At 35.8% G+C, this 18916-nt stretch overlaps 1 protein-coding gene across 1 annotated transcript; it reads left to right on the top strand.

Moving 5' to 3' along the window:
- The first annotated feature begins 3056 nt into the window (after positions 1-3056).
- phf12b (PHD finger protein 12b) lies at positions 3057-17797 on the top strand. Its single transcript, XM_056473221.1, has 15 exons — positions 3057-3736; positions 5856-6034; positions 7931-8003; positions 9304-9721; positions 9812-9932; positions 11007-11139; positions 11346-11510; positions 11745-11897; positions 11990-12536; positions 13354-13461; positions 13597-13755; positions 13847-13945; positions 16385-16467; positions 16580-16718; positions 16803-17797. The coding sequence occupies exons 1-15, from the start codon at positions 3671-3673 to the stop codon at positions 17165-17167; spliced, it is 2808 nt and encodes a 935-aa protein (XP_056329196.1). The 5' UTR covers positions 3057-3670; the 3' UTR covers positions 17168-17797.
- Positions 17798-18916: the final 1119 nt, after the last annotated feature.

Below are 18916 nucleotides of genomic sequence, written 5' to 3'. Positions count from 1 at the left end.
TATGGATTGAAATATTGTCATTTCAATGTAATTAGCAAAAGCTGCCAAAAACATCACAACTGGTCACTTGACAGACTTGCATCGTGAGTGTATGTTTCAGTGTGTCACTGTCTCTGAGTTTTCGGAAACCTAAGAAACAACATTTAATGAACGTCAAGGAACTCTATTTTGTCCGGACAACATTAATAAATCTGAAATAGTTGCAGATATTACATTCATATTTATTGAATTATAACATGAGCAGTTCTGTAATATGGAAGCGCTGAAATTTCAGAGTGGAAGACAGTAATTTATTTATTTATTTTTTGTTTGTTTGTTTGTTTTGTTTTTTTTTATGTTCAGGGCCCAGTTTTTCAAAAGTAATCCAGTAGGATTTTGCATCACGGATTGGATCAAATCTTGGAAATGGCTTTTTCAAAAGTAACAGAGGTATTTTGAATTAAGATCAGACCATGTACTCCAATCTTGCATTTGACTTGGATCAAACCTGTCCTTTGGGATATTCAAAACTTTGAACTCAGATTGGAATCTATTTGATCCCAAAAAAACATGCTTATCCTGATCCCAACCTAAGGGTGGATTCAGTTGTGATTTTTTTTAACCAAATAAAATAAAAAGGTTTTATTTTTTAAGTGAATAATCACAAACTTAGTGGTTACTGATGATATACAGTTGAAGTAAGAATTATTAAACCCCCTGAATTATTAGCCCCACTTTTTATTTTTTACCCCAATTTCTGTATAACGGAGAGAAGATTTTTCAACACATTTCTAAACATAATAGTTTTAATAACTCATTTCTAATAACTGATTTATTTTATCTTTGTCATGATGACAGCACATAATATTTTACTAGATATTTTTCAAGACTAGATTACTAGATATTTGTCTATACAGCTCAAAATGACATTTAACGGCTTAACTAGGTTAATTAGGCTAAATAGGCAGGTTAGAGTAATTAGGCAAGCTATTGTATAACGATGGTTTGTTCTGTAGACTATCAAAAAAATATATGGATTAAAGGGGCTAACAATTTTAACCTTATAATGTTTTTTAATATGAAAAAATGTTTTTAATCTAGCCGAAATAAAACAAATAAGACTTTCTCCAGAAGAAAAACTATTGTCAGACATACTGTGTAAATTTCCTTGCTCTATTAGACATCATTTGGGAAATATTTTAAAAAAGAAAAAAATTCAAAATGAGGCTAATAATTCTGACTTCAACTGTAGAAATTACTTCATAATTGAAGCAAGTCACACCTAATGAGATATGGTAAACAACAACAAAATAATATCAAAGCAGTTTTGTGTTAGAACAAACTAAACAATGTAAAATGTTTGTTGATTGCAGTGTTTCTGTTTCTTAGCATTGAAACAAACAATGGCTGTTTGTGGCCGCTAGTATTTTGACTGCCTGTTGTTTTTTGCTAAGCCAGTAGGCTACACTGTTGGTTCCATTTAAGCAGAGATGCCCAAACTATGGCCCGCGGGCTAAAGTTGGCCTATGGTAACTTTTGATTTGGCCCACCATCCCATCTGAGATTAGAGGAAGAATGATGGGGATGGTTTAGAGACTGTCATTTCAAATCTAATGTAACGTTTGTTTGTTTGTTTGTTTGTTTGTTTGTTTGTTTGTTTGTTTGTTTGTTTGTTTGTTTGTTTGTTTGTTTGTTTGTTTGTTTTATTGCTAAACGCTAACTGAGATTAAATGTTTCAATTAAATTTTGCAAATTAATCAAATTTAGTTTAAATGTCCATACTGTCACCTGACAGATAGAGGACAATGCAGAAATTGTGGTAAATCAAGGCAAAGGCAGATTCTTGACAAGTGTATTCAGCATTGAACCCCATTTTTCACTTTTGTTTTTATTGCAATCATTTTAAAAGTTATATTGCATCAGTTATTGCAATTTAAAGTAATGTTTTTTGTTCATTTTTAAATATAAATAAGTAAAGTTAAGAAATTACCCATGGCAACTGTAATGTAATATAGTTTGGCATATTTACCTTTGGCCCACAGCTCATACTGATATTTGGTTTTTGGCCCTTTATACAAAAAAGTTTGGGCACCCCTGCATTTAAGGCTCTGGTAAATAGGATTTGGTAATCCTGAAATTTGGTATTTGGATCACAATGATCCAATGTTCCTTTACAAGACTGTCATAAAAGAAAGATAGGTCAGTTAATCCCGGATAGCAAAACATGGGATTTCCAAATCTGGACCAATTTGATCCAGATTAATTTTTTTTGGAAAAACTGGGCCCAGATGACAGATATTAAGACTCCTCTTGAAAATACTCGTTTTTTTTTATTTACTAAAGTTTTGAGTTAAATCTTAATATTTTTTCTATAAAGGTCTGATAACATTTCTTACAAATTTCAAATACAAATATTGTCATTTGCTGCATTATTATTATTATTATTATTATTTTGAAATAAAATTACAGTGGGTCACAAAAGCAAATGTTTTCATTTGTTGCGTTTGAATCAGGGTTATATTTCAGATTTAGATTTCTTAACTCTTCAGATTAAAACATTGGTGTCTTGTGTTATATTATACAGGGTGAGAAACATTTGAAAGATTTGTCATCAAATTTGGAAGAAATGTCATTACTACAGGATAAAACATTAAGTAATTAAACTCAAATGCATAATTTTCAGCATTTTTGCTCTAAATGACAAAACAAACGTATATATTTTGATTCTTTTATTCAGTCATTGGATCACTGAATATTTCTGTCAGGCTCTTTGTGATTATCACAATTCTAAATAATGTATTTTATTTTTATTTACTTTGTCGCACTGTACTGTAATTATTACCACAGCATTGTCAGAGCATATCTCCAATTAAAAATGATATTCCATCACATACGCTGCTGTCGTATTTGTTCTTCACAAATCTTTATGGTTCCCTTTCTAAAAAAAAACCTCCACTGTGAGAAAACATGTCCTGCAGGCTCCAAGATCTGCTGTTAATCTGCCAAACTAACGCTAGGTGGCAGCCTTCTCCTCTCTGACTTTACGCGCATGCTCAGATTTCATTCCAACCCCACTAGAGTCGAGTCAGAGGAGGGCAACGCCAGCAGTTAGCATAGCTACTAGCAATGGCTTTTCATAACAACACCTCTGCTCTTCGCCGCTGTCATCTGAACACCATCTATGAGTTTTTCCGCGCATGAAGACATAATCGCCGACAATCAACCCAGCGGACGTGCTTTGCGACAGAGAGCGCTTTTTTCGCCAGTATGCGATGGGGACAGACAGCTGTGGATTTCTACACGCATCTTTGCTGGCGGCGGCTGCTGAAGCGGAGGATGCTGCTAGGCTAGCGAGCTAGGCCTTCACATCCCAACAGAAATCCTTCAATACCGACCCAGACAGCAACTTGCATTCAAAAAACGGGAACGATATTTGCACTTAAATGAGAGTTTGAGCATTTCTCCAGCTCTCGTTGTATACCGGAGCTTCGGCGACCTGTGCGCTTTTGTTTGTTGATAGCCGCTAGCTAGCCGAACATCGAGCAGCGGATCCGCTATCTTGCTTGATTATCGAGCAGTTTATTTTCTCCAGTACGGTTTTTAGGACAGCGGGTGAACCCCCCGAGTGGGTTCTGGGGAAAGCTAGGACGACTTCAGGGTTGTGTGTTCATGATACAGTTCGGCAGTGTGAATGTGGGACAAAATGGAGACCCCGAAGATTCTGTACGATTTGGACACGTCTGGGGGCCTAATGGAGGTAAGCCTGTCTGCCCTTCAGCTGTGCCTCAAATCACTGCATTATGAGACTTGCTTATTCCCGGACAAGGGATTAAATGGCTCGAAATCAAAATAAGTTGTAGAATGGAAATGAGGCAGAAATAAGTGTGCACCTTGTTGAGTTTATGTAGAGCTGGCCTGTTGAAATCTGACTGACTGCATAAGTAGAAACAAGGACAGAACTAAATATATGGATGCAGCTATTAAATGAGTAGATATAACATGGATTGATATCGAAAGTTTGGAAACAGTAACATTGGGTAATCTGTTTGAAAGAAGCATTTTCTATTCCCCAAGTCTGTAAGTTATTTGTGTAGTTAAAATAATTTGGTTTTAAGTAACTTTGTATGTGAATAAAATTTCTGTTTTTAATTAGTTTGATTTAAAAGCTGCATTGTCAGCCTCACTAGTACATTCTTCAGTGTCAAACAATTCTTCAGAAATCAGTTTAGTATGCAGATCAAGAAACAATCCTTAATATATATATATTTTTTATTGTGGGCCTAGCGTTATTGTGAGAAACATATCCTAGTACCGTCCAAAGGTACTATTAAATCTTTTTTAGTAATATATTTGTCTATTACTAATATCTTTATTTTCATTATTTTATTGTTTATCTTTTTCAATCTGTAAATGATTATTAAATTTTTTTATTAAATATTCTCTCTCTCTCTCTCTCTCTCTCTCTCTCTCTATATATATGTATATATTTGTATGTGTATATGTATATATGTATATATATGTATATATGTATATATATGTATATGTATATATATATATATATATATGTATATATATATATATATATATATATATATATGTATATATATATATATATATATATATATATATATATATATACATATATATATATATATATATATATATATAAAATACATAAAAACTGTACCAATGCTACTATGAATAATAAAATTCATAATCTAGCAGCGAATCGGCATGGGCCAGTATAAAATTCTGACAGTATGATGACCTTGGATTAAAATATCACAATTTCACGGTATTGTGATTACTGCTCTAAAATATATTCTTTTTAAATGTCTTGATAAACTACTTTTTTCTCCCTTTGAACACTGTTTTAAGAAACATTTAAAATATTTTGGAGCGGTAAACATACCAGGCTAAATAATTCAAATGAATCATTGACTTCTGCTGTCTTCATTAGTTTCTAAAACACAGATTTCTTTGTAATTTAAAACAACATCTTTAGATATCTTTTCTGCTGGAGATACTGTTGTCCCAAATAAAAATAAATAAAAAATCGTACACGTATTGTAGCAATGGTGTAATTTTAAAACCTTGACTTTTCCAAACCACGGTATACTTTAAAAATGGTTATCGTCCCATGACTAGCTGCGAATCATCATTGCAGAATTATTTTTGAACGGAATCATCAATGTGACATCAACGACTAGTAATAATATCTGGTGAAAATTCAGCTTTTCGTCACAGGGAATGCATTTTGTTTTAAAATAAGTCTGACATTAAGAGTATGCTGTGTTTAGGCATGGGCCAGTATAAGTTCCTGGCGGTATGATAACCTTGGATAAAAACATCATGGTATTGTGATTACTGCTCTAATATATATTCTTTTTAAATATCTGGGTAAAAAACAACAACTGTTTACCTTTTTATACACTATTTTATTTTAAGAAACATTTAAAATATTTTGAAGCAGTAAACATGTCAGGCTAAATCAATAAAATGAATTATTGACTTCATCAGTCTTTATCAGTTTCAGATTTCTGTACAATTTAAAATGCCATCATTGGATATATTTTGTGCTGGAGGTACTGTTTGGCTAAAAAACTTTTTTTTTTTTTAATCTTGCACGAACCTCAGGATTGGTATAGCAAAACATTTGGGTAGTTTTAAAACCTTGACTTTTCCAAACCACTGTAAACAGTTGAAACGGTTCTCGTCCCATGCCTAGCTGTGTTATGGTTGGAAACACCAGTTGAATGTGTGAAGGCACTTTTAGACTTTCTGTTTTCTGATCTCTCTCATTTCAGGATTTATTTCTGCAACTACATTCATGCATGTATTTGTAAATAAAAACTATTTTTGCCAATCTGTTCCAGCAAATTCAACAGCTCCTCGCACCTCCACGCTCCGAGGATGGAGAAAAGAGACGCAAACCCGAGAGGGAAACTAGAAGAGGAGGCCGAGCCACGAATCATGACACCTGTGACAGCTGCCGTGAGGGAGGAGATCTGCTCTGCTGTGATCACTGTCCCGCTGCCTTTCACTTGCAGTGCTGGTATGTTTTCAGCGTGTTTTCATAGCATTTGGACTTAACAATAATGGTCCAGGCCAGTTGACTAAACTATGTAAACAAATACATTTATGTATGCATGTGTGTTTATGCTGCTGGTTCGTAAATGGATAGTTCACCCAAAAATGATTACAAGAGTTTTGAATTTCCTCCTAATGTTGAACACAAAAATGTTGACGAAAGCTAAAAAATCTGTAACATTGCCATCTACAATAGGGAAAACAAATACTATGCATGTCAATGATGACAGGTTTTTGAATTATTTTTAAAAATATCTTTGTTTGTGAAAGAAACTTCTAAAGGTTTGAAATAAGTATAGTGAGTAAATTGTGAGAACTAACCCTTCAAAAGGCGCAATAGCAGTTATTAGTTTGGCTGTGTTTAACTTTTCCTTGTCCTCCCAGGAGTCAGAGGCTGTTTGATGATTTTAACTGTATCTGCTGAAATGGATTAAGATGCTGATCTGGAAACAGTAGTTTACTGTTTAATCATGGATTTATGCTGCAGTACTTTTTTATAATTTTCTAGCAATTTAAAGCTGTCAATTTGTAATGTAACTTTAAATAAAAGCAACATGCGTTACCATTAAAATGTTAAAGAATTTTTAACTTTCTTTTTGGGCTATATGTATTTTTTATATATATATATCTTAGATGAAAAATATAAATATTTGTATAGTAAGTGTTGTTACTTTGATCAGTGTAATGTGTCTTGCTGAAAAACAGCAATAATTATTATTTATTATTATTATGCATTAATTTATTATTATTATTTATTGTGAGAATGCCAGTGAAAATATTATATTCAATATAATAGTACACATGCTAAAAGCATTTTAATCAGGGGTTGTCGAGAGTATAGACCTCTAGGGGGTGCTATTGAAGATGTTGAGAGAAAAATCACAATATAAAAAAATTATTCTACATAGTTTAATAAAAAAATTATTAGAAATAGCAGTTAAACAGCATTATAGCTGATTATTTATACTGTTACATTGTCAGAGTATAAATAAATCCTTCATACCAGAAACCATATATAGGCGTGTATTCGTTTTAGGATGGGGGTCTATTTGGGGTTCTGTGGCATCTAGATGATTTAAAACCACCGCTTTAAAGAACAAAATTGTAGTACATAATTGCTGTACATTTTATGACTCTTAACTGTACTTTTTTTTTTATCCACATCACCACCAACTTGTCCAAGAAAAAGTAGTTTTTTTCTCTCTACTGCTTAACACTGGCTGCCTGAGCTTGAGCTGAAGTATTACCACACATTTATTCTTCTAATGGAGATTTTGGTTGATGGAATTACTCCTGCCTCATTTCATTTGATAGCTGTTTAATGTTTGTTTTCTGCCATCTCCTATTAAGCAGACTTTTACTGCTGTTGTCCTATGTTCATCACTAAAGGGGATGTAAATGTATTGTTGTTCAACAATTCGGTCCTGAGGGGAGATTTGTTTGCTTGTGCTTCGCATTAAATCGATCCAGCCTTTCTCTTGGCTGATGCAATATAGAGCTAGTTTACACTGAAACAAAAAAGAATCGCTGTTGCTTCTATTGTGGCATATCAGTAGCATTGCATCATTTGTGCCATGCAACCTAAATATTGCAATAAGTCCTTCTGGTTCAGCCTGTTTTAACTGGAAAATTTGATAAACTATGCATTGAGACGTTTACAGTTTTTGTGTGTGTGTGTGCGTGCGTGCGTGCGTGCGTGCGATTGCGCCATTGTGGTTTTCTTTGCATGTGGCTTATAAAGGGAATATTTAAGCTTTCACTATATTTTTGCAAGTAGAAATTGCTAAAGTATTTTACAGGAATTTTAAATGTGTGTTTCTTAGCATTAACTATTATGAAAAATTGATTTGATTCTTCACAGTAATCCACCTTTGAGCAGAGAGATGTTGCCCCCTGGTGACTGGATGTGTCATCGCTGCAGTGTGCGCAAGAAGGTTGGTCAAGTTTGCCCTTGATGTGCATTTCATTTGGAACCATACTATTCTGTCCTCTGTTTAACTATGTATTTCTTATGGGGTCGTTCAGTAAGTATTCATTATTCTATCATCAGTTAAACACCCTCATGTCAACCAACTCCAATAGCAATTGAATAAAACCTGAGAGGTTTCTGTGAAGTAAACAAAACTAACATTTACCACCAAAAAGATAAATAAATCGTCATAAAATCAATAAACCTCAATCAAGCTGGTTTTAAGTTTCAACACAAATAAACAACAACTCTAAAGTAAACCAGAGGGATAAGAAAATTACAAAACTCTATTCCCATAACACCCTACCCACCTTGGGGATCATGCCACAAACTTAAATTATGCAATTAAGATAATGACGATGGGGAACCAAATCTTATCAAAATGATCCGGTGTCCTGAGATTTTAATCTGCCTTTCCAATTGTCCTACCACAACTTCTCTATATTTCAAAATTGCGCTGAACAACCCATAATTGTTTACTTCTTGCTCAACAAACTCTAACTTGGCAGTTTTATAAGTATGTCATCAGAACTCTAGTTAAAAACATTTTTCTACTAGTATCCATTTACTGTTGTTTCTACGACAGGTCTTTTTCCAGATGTTTAGTATTAGTATTTTTTGCAACAAAACACGATTGGACTACTATCTACTATCATTGATTATTTCTTTAAGCCTTTCAATCTTCATTTGTGTGTGCAACGTCTGTTGGTTTTATAACAGCATAAAGATTAGTAAATGAGCAAATAAAATATTTAGCCATACATATTCTTCTTGCAAAGACACCAGATGCATGCCTTTTGTGCAGATATTGCATGTTCAGTCTTTAGGTATGTGCTAGTACTTGTCAAACAAAATTGTATGTAGTAGTAATAAAAACTATTGGCCTGGCATGCACAAAATATTTAAAGTAGTTGTTTGTAGCTAGTCATTTTTGCTGATCTGTATGAACCAGGATCATTTTGACATTATTTTTGCGAAATATAATAGATATGAGGCTCCTATAATATAATAAATATTGAGTCATTAAAAATGTGTGAAAGTTGTGCACACATTAGGATTGCTGCCGATTGAGGGATAAATTCAGGACATATTTTATGTGCACTGCTAGTTTAAATTTTGCATTAAACAATGAGGTTTATGCTTGGAAAATATACAGTAAATGATAAATGTTGTTTATATTGAATACTACTGTCGGAATGTTGTTGTTTTTTTTATTAAAAAGTTTCAAGAACAGAACTATAATGTATAATTTTCATCTTTTCTAGAAGCGTGAGCAGAAGGCGGAGCATGTAAACGGAGCATTGGAGCGGCAGTTATCCAAACGGTCCTCTTCTCCTGCAGCAGAGCTGGAGCTTGGAACCCTGCGTCTAGACGGCCTGCCCTCAGCTGCATCAGGAGGTCTCCGACTCGCTGTTGCACAGGTCCGTCTTCTGGAGCGTCGCACAAGCAGCCGTCCTGGAACACCCACTTCCAATGCATCCACTGATACACCTACACCCTCAGAACACAATGACGTGGATGAGGACCTGATGGATGTTGAAGAGGAAGTGCAGGGCTCTGAATCTGAGAGCGCCACACCTCGTCTGAAAAAACCCTTTCAGATGCTGATCGCTGCCGCAATGGAGAGAAACCCCACACAGTTTCAGCTGCCCAGTGAGCTTACGTGCACCACTTCACTGCCAGGTAAGACTCGTCCAGACCTTTGTGCTTAGTATGCTTAAAGTGTGCATTGAATAACTCGTTGTGTGTGTGTGTGTGTGTGTTTATCTACAGGCAGCAGTAAGCGCCGAAGGAAAGAAGAGGCAATAGGCAAGAATATGAAGAGACCACAACATGAGCTGGATCCCAGTGGGCTGGTCCCTCTGCCAGTGAAAGTGTGCTTCACCTGTGGCAAGTAAGAGCCCAGATATATTTGACACCATCAGAAACATTGATTTTTGGGCAGAAGGGGGGTGGGATCGGAGCATTTGCTTTGTCTATATAAAATGTCAAATTATATTGAGCAGTGAACTTGACCAGAAATGTAAATCGCAAACATCTACTCATTTTTTTCATACAAATCAAACTAATGGAAGCTTTTTTTAGTCTTTACTGAATTACATTTTATTATGAGTTGCTGCACCATTAGAAGGTAAAATAAACCGTTATTATATAAGAGCACTAAACTTGAGTTTCTGGAGCACCACACAGTCCTCAGACTGCTTTTTATATGATTTGAGAAAGGCTTTTTGATATAGACATAGAATGACCTCTAGCTAACTGCAGTTTTAAGACAAAGTCCCCTGGATCTTTTAATACGTAAAAACAAACAATGAGGCATAGTTCCTTCGATATAACACAACCAACACTTGTTTGATCTTTGCAAGAAAACCGATATACTTTTATTTCGATTTCTATATTTATTTAAAAGGATAGTTCACTCACAAATTCTGTCATTTACTCACGTTTCAATAGTCACAAACTTGTTTTATTTTCTTGTAATATTGATCACAAAATAATTTATTTTGAAACATGTTGTAAATGTAATTGTTTTTCATGGTGTTTGCTACATGGTTTTTCTACCATTGAAGTCAGTGATTGGAGATTTTTAGCATTTGTCAAAATAGCATCTTGTGTTCAACCGATTTAAGGACCTCATAAAGGTGTGTAACCGAATAATAAATACATTTTGGATGAACTATCCCTTTAAAGATATAATGGTAAAATCAAAGTTTGCACTAATAAACTTAATGACATGTTTACGCTTTGGAATGGAATTTCATCCATTTTGTTACATGGACACCTAACTAGCATTTCAATAAAGTATGTTTTAGCAAATGCGGCAATGGGGCACATAATAAAAAAAAAAAGAATGATCAGTTTTGAGTTTAAGGAGACTTTAAATAACATTAGCCTAAATGCAATCTTAATAGAGTCTCATGGCTATCAGTATTGTTGCAGAGTACATCAGGTTCTTCTTTCTTCATAGGAGCTGCAGGGTGGCTCCTCTGATCCAGTGTGATTACTGTGCGCTTCTCTTCCACATGGACTGTCTGGACCCCCCTCTCACTGCCATGCCCACTGGGAGATGGATGTGTCCCAACCACGTAGAACATATGGTGGTGAGCGTCTGGCCAGATTTTGTTTGTTTCTTCAAACACACTTTACTGTTTTGGAAGCAATAAAAACAGCTTGTTATGTACATCTAAAATATATTTTCACAATTAAAGGTACCCTGAAGCACAGCCTTCTTTGTTTTTGTGATTGCTACACTAATCCTAAACTTACGGACTATAATGTGAAATATAATTGTTCAATTTCGTTCTAGCTAAACCAAAAGAACGTGACCCTCAGCACGCGTTGCCAGGTCTTTGATCATTTCCAGGACCGATTGTCACAACATGCTGTCAAAGTGGACTTCCTGCGGTGGGTTCACCGCCAGCATCATCCCAACCGCAGGGGTGTTCGGCACATCAAGAAGAAGACATTGAAGGTGGGTACTTGACATTATTTTTAGAGTTTTATTTGTCTTTGAAAATTGAAATACACAGCTCATGTTGCTCAGTTCTAAATTATTGATTTGGCTTCAAGTGGCTTGTTATCTCTAGAAAAATTCATCCAAATTCGTTCATTCATTAAATTACTCTTAACAGCAGAATATTTCAGGAAAGGTTTACAATCACAGCATGTTGTTTTTTTTTAATCTGTTGCATGGACATGTTCGTAGGTCCCCAATGCCATTAAGAGTCACTACCAAAATCCCCCTCTGCTGATGGATCAAGTAGGCATTCGTAACGGTGAGCTGGTCCCAAACGGTTTCATGGAACGAAAATGTTCTTCATCTACCCAACATTTAACCAGTGAAGAGGAGCAAGAGGAGGTAAATTTATTGCATGAATTGATTTTAAAGCAGATGTGACCGTAGTAGTATAAATAAGACTAATTCTGTATCTTTTTTTCCTTTTTTCACAGTGGCTTCGTCATGTCATTGCACTTCAGTGCAGTATTATGAAACATTTATCTGCTAAGCAGATGTCATCTTCAGATCTATCAGATGCAAAGACGCAGGAGTGTATGGAGACACAGGAGCTCAGCTCTCAGGACTCTGATTGCTTGCAGAGCAGCAGTAAAAAAGTTGGCCCCCAGGGGGCTCTAGTGCTGCCCTCTATTGCTCCCAAACATCCTGAGAGCTGCAATGAACAATCTAGTCAGGGTGATGCTGACAGTCCAACAGAGAAGGGCACAGGAGTGAATGGGCCGGTGGCATGTGAAGGTGACACCTGTACGACAGCTGAAACCTCACACAAGGCCAGCAGCCCCTCTAGACGACAGAATCTTGAAGCAGCCCTGCCCAACCATGTAGACATAAAGACTGAGAGCAGCAGTCATTTCAGCTCCTGTATGCAGAGAGATAGTCCATCTACCAGCCTGCTATCAGACTCGCCTGCCCGTCATCACAGCTCAACTCTTGGGAACTCTTCCTCAGGGCTGAACAGCAGCTTGTCATCTCAATCTAAAGGTATTAAAGTGCATATATATGTTTACATCATTCTGTCATAGAGTAATATTTTTTTTGTGCTCTGCTCTAGACTTAAGGGATAGTTCACCTATAAATAATTATTTCCTACTTGCTTTGAGTTTGAAGTTTTTGATTTTTGAACAGAAAAGAAGATTTTTCACTGAATGTAATAAACCGGTAACCACAGACATCCCAAGTAGGAAAAACGGAAATGTAAATCAATGGCTGCTGTTTTCCAACATTTTTCAGAATACCATGTTTTGAGTTCAACAAAAAAAAAATCTAACTGGCTTGTGACAAGCGAAGAATGAGTAAATGAAAGTGTCTTTTCATTTTGGGGTGAACTATCCCTTTAAAGTCAATGAAATATTCATTGTTTTGTATTAAAGTACAAAACTTTTTCCCCGACAAACAATAGATATATTTATCTTTATTGAATTACTGAATTATTACAATAATAAATTATAAATAACTTTACTGACCCTTTTGAACATTTATTATTCATATTGTCCTTTATGAATGTGTTTATTATTCTTTTGTTTTATTTATTGTGCCCTTGCTCAATGTTAATTTTTTAAAAATAAGAACTCTTTAAAACATAATCTATGTATATGCTCTTTTTATAATCGTTTATTGGAAATATTTACCAGATTTTTAACCAAATTTGTTAATTAATTGTTAAACTGTCATTTACTGTATTGTGAATTTAGGTAAAATGTGTAATTCCAAAGATCTGTTGTCTAAACTGAGACTAAATTGTAAGTTAGTTTTTCAATCTGCATAAATTTTAATATTTCATCTTAATTTTAATTTTCAGAGAACAAAGTGAGTCCTGACTTAATGTCTACTGGAAAAGGCTCAACGCTCCCGTCTTCAATAGGCAGCTTATACAGCTACATCAAGAATGTGGTTCAAGGCGATGCAGGTGAGAAATCAACATCAATCAGAAGTGCCTCACTATATTTTGCATTTGCTTTTCACAGCTCTATTAGAACTTGTTTAGATAAATCAAACCATTCAGAGTAGTAATAATAACAAAACATTTGTTTCCAATGTATAGAAGTGGACATGAATAAGCTGGATGAGGAGTTGATCAGACTTCTGGCTTGGCAGAGGATCCAGCAGCTGTTGTCTCCCAAATCACTTCAAGCCTCGAGTAAATGTGGGACTCCTCCAGCCGCCACTGCCTCTCTGTCCAAACCCTCTCCGCATGCAGACGGTAACAATCCTCTCATTCTCACTCTCATGGCGAGGCTGTGCTAAGTGTCCCTCCAGTCATAATGTATAGCATTCTTTCTGTCTTTTTGCAGCACAAAAAAGGGACGTACAAGCTCGAGCAGTACTGTGTCCTTTAACAGGAAAGGGGGCAGCTATCAACATGTGCTATAGAACTCTGTACATAGGAACAGGTATGGTTTACTACAAGCAATGTAATGCATTGAAGGAATTTAGCTAAAACACTCACTGATATGTTGCACATGGTATCATTAAAATGCAAGCCTTAGGTTGCATTTTATTGGCCACAATGTTGCCTAGTGAGATTACAACAATGATCATTTTCCGCTCTTATTTTAAAGTTTGTCTAAATTTAATTTAAACTTACTTTGAATGTGGGACTCTTATTTTAAAAATGGGAGACACAGCAAAGACCCTTTGAATAAACCCAAAGTCATCAGATTGGTTTGGATATTTCCCACTCCAATCGCTGATCAGAAGGCAAAATGTGAGATATTCACACTATACATTTAGTTTGCACCACCCTGAAAAGGCATAAGGCATCTTTAATTGCATCTTTTGTTGTGTTTATTGTGAAATTTGCCATGTATGTTTCTAATTAGGCAACAAACTTGTTGCATTGTGCCATTTGAAGCAGGTGTGAAAGAACAGCAATAAGGACCCACTAATTCTAGGGATATATTCTGGGGAAATAAATGAGCATGAAAAAACTTTGAAGAAACCATCAATGTTGACATAAAGCAAAGAAAAATTTTGACTATACTTTTAATCTATTTTCATTAACGATAGGGCTTAACGATTGCGATTAATCGAAATCAAATCACAATCGTGATTTGAAATGTTGTGATTAGTGAATCGCAAGAGGCTGCAGTATGAAATATGGATTATTTAATTTTCCCCGCCCAGAGCAAATACTTGCATGTGACATTCTTACTAACCAACCGAGTGAGCACACTTTCGTTCTGCCCAATCAGAATTGCGCAACCAAACTTTGTGGAATGCCTACAAAAACACATACAGGAAAGCGCGGATAAGTGGGATGATGGCATCTGCCACTTAACAAGCATTTATAGATGAATTAATATCAAAGAAAAACAGAGCATTGGTAATATGGGAATATTTTGGTTTCAAAGTCACACAAAATGAAGTTTAATGTTTTGATAACTTCACGTGTATTTCGCATGCATTCACGGCTCGCGATGCAGGTATGTGCGTCGTCTGGAGTGAGTGACTGACTAATGTAGTATTAACATTTAATTTGTCATTTCATTTTCATAGGACAGTTCAATATGGATGCATTAGTTGCAGAATTTTTAAGTAGTTTAACAATTTAAATGCTTCTTATTGGATATTACGTCATTCAATGTGACTACGCATGACTTTACGGAGACCTACAGTTTGCTTTGAGAACATGCTAACACATTTAGTTACAAACTAGCTAGTAGTTACAAAGCCCCTAGTGTGGAGTTTACCTTCCAGTTTAGGAAAGAACTTACAAACAGCTGGTGTAACTAGGAGATAACTAATGCCATAACGCACTACCCGCTAAAGGCACGGTGCCTTTTAATGCAGTGACCAAAGAGGGATTTTAAAAAACGCATCTAAATGCAGGATGGGAGATATACACTTCCGTCTCGCACCTATTTTAGTAATTTTGGAGTACCACAGCTGTTCTTTTAACGTCATGATATTTTGTGTAGCATCAGTGATAATTATTTTGTTTTAGACAATATAAGCTACAGAAAGGCTCTTATCAGCCATATTAGTTTGCGGAGTGTTCTGTATTTTTATAATTATTATTTTTATGTTTGTATAATAAGCTACACTATCTCCCTAATTTGATTTCAACTTGTTTACAGAAAGGAAAAGTTATTTTATTTTTGTTTACTGTTTGCGCTAGAGAAAAATGAGTGTTTAATTTCTCAATATTTAAAAACAAATTTGAATAAATGTTTAACTTGATGTCTTTTCAGCTCCTTTTTTAACTAAGACTCACTACATTTTAGCAGTAAGAAGTTATGATACAGATTATTGAGCTGAAGCTTGACTACAAAATTAAATCTCAAATCGAATTTGCAATATCTGTCAAAAAAAAAAATCGCAATTAGATATTTTCCCCAAATCGCACAGCCCTAGTTAACGATACTGCTTGTTTGATGTAGTTAAGATATTGTAATGTCGAACATGCATTACGATGTAAAATATATAAAATTATGCATTGTTATTGCAGTGTACATTCTTTTTTTTTGTACAATATAAAAAGCACTGTTGTTTGCAAACATTAATTTCACTGTTATGTAAAAAATATCAACTACTGATTGATAATGAGTCCATTTCAGTGATGCCTGAAGAGTACATTCAGGAAAAAATAAATTTGGTGGGAGCTGGAAATTTATATAACATGCCTAAAACGTTTTGTAAATCCATTGCATGCCATGCTTGTTCCAGACCACAAATAAAAAAAAGAAACATTGATATTTACTGAAGTGGTGGTGATTATGTGAAATCACAAGAAACAACCCCGAACTCCCTTTACCTGGTTGTTAGAATAGAATGACCATGTCTTAACCACTTCAACTGTGCCCTATTGATGTTTTTTATATGTTATCCAGGTGCTGAAATGGATGTGTGCCTTACAAACTACGGTCATTGCAATTATGTTTCTGGGAAACATGCCTGCATCTTTTATGATGAAGTGAGTGTTATCCACTAATTTTGTCTCATTAAAGGCACTTAGGAAGCTCATTTTACTTAATTGTCCAGATCAAGTGAGATGAATGTTCTGAATGTAATTTAATCTCTTGTAGAACACGAAGCATTATGAGCTTCTGAACTACAGTGAACATGGGACAACTGTAGATAATGTGCTTTACTCGTGTGACTTCTCCGACAAACCAAACATCACGTCACCTAGTGCACTCGCATCCAAAGTACAAAACAGCATCAGTGAGTACCACCCACGTCCTGTTTTCAAAACACAAGCAAATTAGATTCTCATAATTCATCATACCTTATTTGCTAAATCTGCAGGAGGCAACAAGTCAAGGAAGCCGCTTGGAGAGGTGTCTGCAGAGCCTGTGCTGGTACCCACAGATAGCATGATGAGCAGCCTGGCTCAAGGAGGACCCAAAAACCCTTGCAACTGTAAAGCCAGCAGCTCAAGCCTGATAGGGGGCAGCGGAGCCGGCTGGGAGGGCACAGCTTTGCTTCACCACAGCAGCTGCATCAAAGTGGGATGCTTGCAGTTCCTATTCAGCATAGCGGAGTTTGCTGGGAGCCAACCCAAAAAAGAGGATACGTCCAGCACCGTTAGCCAAGAAGAGACTCAAGTGGTTGACGTACAAACTCCTAAACTCCACCAAATGCCAGTGCTACAGTCTAAGTCTGTATCATAGCCCATTCTCTTTTATATATATTAAAAAAACTACTATGGACTGCAAGTTTGGAATAGAACATCTTTGATAAAGCGGTTATTTCATCCGTTCGTACTGAGGTATTTTGGAGGATGGGTGTTATGGACAAAGTGTTTGCACATTACATTTCTATCATTTTTTTATGCAAAACCCTTTTGACTGAGGAGCAGATGATCGTCCTATAAACCTCACTTGTCGACACCACACCCTGTATATTTTGTGTCGGTACAAGGGGTTTTTATGTACTCTTTTGAACAATATATTTACTCCAAAATATTTTATTTTGTTATAAAAATGTATTGTTCTTTTTTCTGCAGATTTTTGCACACTAGGTAACTATATGCAGAAGTGCATACATGTGCAAATACCATCGTAGGATTTATTAGCGGAATCATCGAGCATTCTGGTTTTCCTCTGGAACTGTCCATTTCTCTGTAGTGTTAGAGCCTCTACAGCCTTAGTTGTGAAGTTCATTTGTGTATAAAGCTAGTCGTTTAACTAAATTGTCTCTTTTTGGTCATGTACATGTGACTAAAGTGTCATTTTGTCAGCAAGAAAATGTCTGACATGTATGTCATTACATTGTAAATATATAAAGATTTTTAAATAACAGACCATTCTATGAGTGTTTATAGCTGAGCCAAAAAAAAGAGTCATTTACACACCCTTGCATTGTTTCGTGGGTGTATAATTTTCCTGTGAGCTCAGAAACGTATTTTGAAGAATTGTACTGTTATAGATAAGTACATCTTAATTTGTATCGGCAACAAAGTAGTCATCTCAAGATGTGTTCGCTGGATATGAAGGTTTGGACTTGGTCAGGATTAGTAGACGGTTGGATTGTGGCCTTTATCCCCACACCATTATACCACCAGCAGCATGAACTGTTGATGAAACGTAGGATGGATCAATGCTTTTAAGGTGTTTACACAATTCTGACCCTATAATCCAAACGTTGCAACAAAAGTTAAACAAGCTGTTAAACCTTTGTAAATGTATTCTGTTTTACACTAAAGACATTCTGAAGAACTTCTCTATCTATCTACCACCCCCCCCCCCCCCGATAGATAGATAGATAGATAGATAGATAGATAGATAGATAGATAGATAGATAGATAGATAGATAGATAGATAGATAGATAGATAGATAGATAGATAGATAGATAGATAGATAGATAGATAGATAGATAGATAGATAGATAGATAGATAGATAGAGATAGAGATAGAGAGATAGATGGATGGATATATATATGATTTTTTTATAGAAGTTTTGGGTGAACTATCCCTTTAGTAATTATTTCCCTACTGAAAAAACCAGCTTAAACCAGCCTAGGCTGGTTGGCTGGTTTTAGCTGGTCGACCAGGCTGGTTTTAGAGGGGTTTTGGCCACTTCCAGGCTGGTTTCCAGCCATTTCCAGCCTGGTCTTAGCTGGTCAGGCTGGGAGACGACCAGCTTGACCAGCCTAGTCAGGCTGGGAGCCAGCCTAAACCAGCTATGTCCAGTTTAAACCAGGCTGGTCAGGCTGGTTTTAGCTGGATTTAGCTTGTCATTTTCCAGCCTGACCAGCTAAGACCAGGCTGGAAATAGCTGGAAACCAGCCTGGAAATGGCCAAAACCCCTCTAAAACCAGGCTGGTCAACCAGCTAAAACCAGCCAACCATCTTAGGCTGGTTTAAGCTGGATTTTTCAGCAGGGTTATCTTGCTGCTTCCTTTTTTATACATTGTTAT

This window comes from Danio aesculapii, chromosome 15 (genome assembly GCF_903798145.1).
Source record: "Danio aesculapii chromosome 15, fDanAes4.1, whole genome shotgun sequence".
Lineage (NCBI taxonomy): Eukaryota > Metazoa > Chordata > Actinopteri > Cypriniformes > Danionidae > Danio > Danio aesculapii.
This window is presented reverse-complemented; position numbering and strand designations above follow the sequence as displayed.

What these genes read in the sequence shown, in the direction of transcription:
- phf12b (XM_056473221.1), top strand. Translation starts at nt 3,671, where the DNA reads ATGTGGGACAAAATGGAGACCCCGAAGATTCTGTACGATTTGGACACG. An exon ending in CGTCTGGGGGCCTAATGGAG is followed by an intron (nt 3,737 to 5,855) that starts GTAAGCCTGTCT and finishes AATCTGTTCCAG; the next exon opens with CAAATTCAACAGCTCCTCGC. An exon ending in ACCACGTAGAACATATGGTG is followed by an intron (nt 11,140 to 11,345) that starts GTGAGCGTCTGG and finishes ATTTCGTTCTAG; the next exon opens with CTAAACCAAAAGAACGTGAC.